General features: G+C 50.4%; 1 protein-coding gene across 1 annotated transcript; it reads right to left on the reverse strand.

Annotated features, from left to right (window-relative positions):
* Positions 1 to 1,104: 1,104 nt before the first annotated feature.
* On the reverse strand, positions 1,105 to 2,233 carry LOC120844157. The gene is made up of 3 exons (XM_040215791.1): positions 2,217 to 2,233; positions 1,322 to 2,138; positions 1,105 to 1,212 (listed from the first exon to the last, which is right to left on the reverse strand). The coding sequence occupies exons 1-3, from the start codon at positions 2,231 to 2,233 to the stop codon at positions 1,105 to 1,107; spliced, it is 942 nt and encodes a 313-aa protein (XP_040071725.1).
* Positions 2,234 to 3,402: the final 1,169 nt, after the last annotated feature.

The following is a 3,402-nucleotide window of genomic DNA, read 5'->3' on the forward strand; positions in this document are numbered from 1 at the left end:
TATCCACCTCGCCTGCTGGCACTTTTTCAGCAAAACCTTCTTTCAGGTAGCTACGGATCGCTGAGTCGTACTGCGTCAGTCTTTCGGTGTTGCCTTTTAAACGCCGAACCAACTTGCCTAGACGCTGTAGCGCAACGGCTTCGTTGTTCTCTAGGGGTCGATTTAGGGGCTTCCGCGGGAGGTTTGCCTCATAACGGCCCATGACCAGAGCTAGGGAGGAAGTGAAATCTTCTCTTACTTGTTCTTCCTCTTTTCCGCGCGGAGAGTCGTTCACGGAGATTCCGAGGCTTTCCAACTCCCAGAAGGCTCGAAGTTCGTTTGAGAGGCTCAAGGTCGGTTTTGCGACGCCGGCGTTCAAGACGGCCACAGTAGTGCAGGACAGCACAGAAGAGACCTGAGGAACTGGGCCCTGCAGTGTCCAGCCAAAGTCCGCCTTCAGCGCGACCAAGGATCCGTGTATCTTGCGGACTTCCCCGCTCACCATATTCCAATAGTGATCTGCCCCCACTAGGATTTCAATGCTCCGCTTGGAATTAAGGAAGGGTGAAAGGGTTACATCGGCTAATTCTAGCTCTCCCACGCCAGCCAGGTCAACCACGTTGTCGGGAAGCACCAACTGGTCAGAACAGATGTTTTCTATTTCAAGGGCTTCCAAGCAGTGTTCTTTGCGGCTGTATTGGCTTCGCAACCAAAGTCGCACTAGCCGACGTTTTCTCGTAGTTCCACCGGCTGTTCTGCCAAACGAATAGATGGTCACCTCCTCCTCGCCGATCACTTCCAACCTCAGCTCTCGTGAGAGCTGCTCGGTGACGAATGAACGTTGGCTGCCTCCGTCAAACAGACAGCGAGCAAGACGCTTCCGGTCTCGTCCGTCTACCCATACTTGAGCCGTTTGTAGCATTACGGCGTTCTTGTTGATGGCATTCAAAGACGCCAGGGAGTGGAGCTCGGTAGTGCCGGTCGCTCCTTGATAAGACGGAGGTGACGTACCACAAAGTGGAGTGATATGGCGTCGGCCACATTTGTCGCAGCGAAGGAACCGACTTCGACATTCTTTTGAGGTGTGTCCTCGCTTCGCGCATCTGTAACACCTCCCTTCGCTCCTTAGCCGTCTCTTCTTTTCTTCGATCGGAATCGCAGAGTTGCATTGCGGCGCTTCATGTAATTCGCAGGAACAAAGAGGGCACCCGTCGTTTGAGGGTTTGGCACCAACTGCGAGGGAAGCAGCAGACCCCTTTCCTCGGAGGTTGTCGCTTGATCGATCTCTGTCGCTGTGTATTTTCAGAGGTTGCGGTTTGTCCCGTGTACTGCCGTCGTATACCTTCTCTCTGCTATCCAGCTCTACACGCATTGATCGCAGGACAGCCTCAAGATTTGAGCTTTCCGGTGTTTCATTACTAGTACTCTGACTCTTGTAGAAGTCCACGGCCCAGTCAGCGGGCAGGACGCAGAACAACGCAGCACACAGCATTGCCCCGTAGCTGTCAGAGTCGATGCCCAGAGTCCTCAGCGAAGCGATGTTGCAATGAACGTGATCGTGTAAACGACGGAGGGCTCCGACTTCACTCAGCGCCTTCACTTTTGGCAGGTTCAGCAGCTGCGTGAGGTGTTCTTGAACAAGGACGTCTTTCTTGCCAAATCTCTCTTTTAGAAGCTCCACGGCATAAGCGTAGCTGCTCTCCGTTACTTGAATGCCGCTTACCGCCGCCGCCGCCTTGCCCGTCAGCACCGTCCGCAGGTATAGAAACTTCTCCACGCCGGAGAGCTCGATGTTGTCGTGGATTGCCTGTCGGAACTGCTCCCAGAAGGGAAGCCAATTCAACTTCTCTCCATCAAACCGTTGGAGTTCGAGCTTTGGAAGTTTAAGCTGTCCAGTTCGGCCCTGGGTTTGAGTGGTCGATCGTTCTGTGGTCTCGGTGACCCTGCTCTCGATAGATGACGATGTCCTTGTCTCTAGGCGTCGAAGACGTGTCCGCATTCGGGTGATCACACTTTGTGTCTCCCTGACGGCCCTGTATTCTTCGGCGAGGTTCTCGCTCTTTACGTGGACCTCGATGAGCGCATCTTGCTCCTTGAGTTCCCTTGCCAGGACATCCAGCTCGTCCGTTATTTCTGCGAGGCGTTCTTCATGATGAGGCCTGAAATCCTCAATTCACACCGCCGCTTGGATCTCCTCACTTAGATGTTCAATTTCGGCTCGCGTCACCAACCTTTACGTCTGGAGCCGCTCCATGTTCGCTGTTCGCTGATCTTGTATTGTCGCTGGAGTCCCGGGTTTCGGCACCAAAATATTCGATAATTTAGATCACTCCGGTTTACAAAAGAGATTTATACAATATATTTACAGTCTAGACATATGGAGGGCTCTTGAAGGTTGATGTTGCAGCGATCAACGGTTCCAACTGGCTCTGCTCGCGCCGGTAGCCTCACTTCTTCTTCTTCTTAGCACATGCTCCTTGGTCTTCTTTTCCTGTGAGATGTGTAGTCGGGCGCGTATCCACATTTAGCGAGAAATGTCCTCAATATTTAATAGAATCAATCAAATAGTCGTTAGAAATTGCCTCCCGTCTTCTACACGTTGATAGCACTTTCGTTTTATCGGGATTAATCAACAAAAAGTTTGACGAACACCATTCCTGCACTCGTGACACATCGTCCTGGAGAAGTTCACAGTCAGCGACTGATCGGACATTCAAAGATAACTTCAGATCATCTGCAAATAGCAACAACTGCGAGTTCTTCACGCACAGTACAACATCATTAATGAATATAAGAAACAAAAGTGGCCCCAGGTTAGCCCCCTGTGGGACACCGGACGAAGGAACAAACGTGTCAGAAAAACTGCCACCAATTCGTACACTGCTTTTACGATCAGTAAGATAAGACTGAAACCACTTGGTAAGTACGGAATATCATTGCTAAATCTGTCCCTATAGCTGCTTTGGAATCTGAGAAAACGCGATTCGTCGATTTCTAGGCTAAACGCCTTGTATATGCATGACTGAGGCAAGAATTGTGTAAATTTCTGCCACAGTTGATGATGTCCGGTGTGACAGGCGGAAAATACTTCCTAACTCGCATTGACGGTATCACAAAAACCGAAGTGAAAATCTCATCTTTCGTAGAGCCATCAGTGTATAAAGGTCTGTAACCATCGGCCAAGTCATGTATAAATATGAATGCGCGAACTGTCTAATCATGAAATGAAACGTGTTTATCTTCTTAAATCGAAAGCATTAACTGTCCCATGGAGCGAAGCCGTCGTTGTCTCTAACCGTCTGTAAAAGCGAAACGGCAGTTAAATTCCCATTGGACAAAAGAGCAAAGCAGATGTATACGAAAAAAGCACAGCAACGCAGATGCATCGTCACGGAAGTCGTGGAGCCGGCGAAGTTCGCCGCG

This window comes from Ixodes scapularis, unplaced genomic scaffold (assembly GCF_016920785.2).
Source record: "Ixodes scapularis isolate PalLabHiFi unplaced genomic scaffold, ASM1692078v2 PGA_scaffold5__190_contigs__length_132052651, whole genome shotgun sequence".
NCBI classification, from domain to species: Eukaryota; Metazoa; Arthropoda; class Arachnida; order Ixodida; family Ixodidae; genus Ixodes; species Ixodes scapularis.

Excerpts from the sequence above, each read along its gene's own strand:
- LOC120844157 (XM_040215791.1), bottom strand. Across the intron at positions 1,213-1,321 it reads AGCTGGATAGCAGAGAGAAG|TTGGTGCCAAACCCTCAAAC; the intron begins GTATACGACGGC and ends CTTCCCTCGCAG.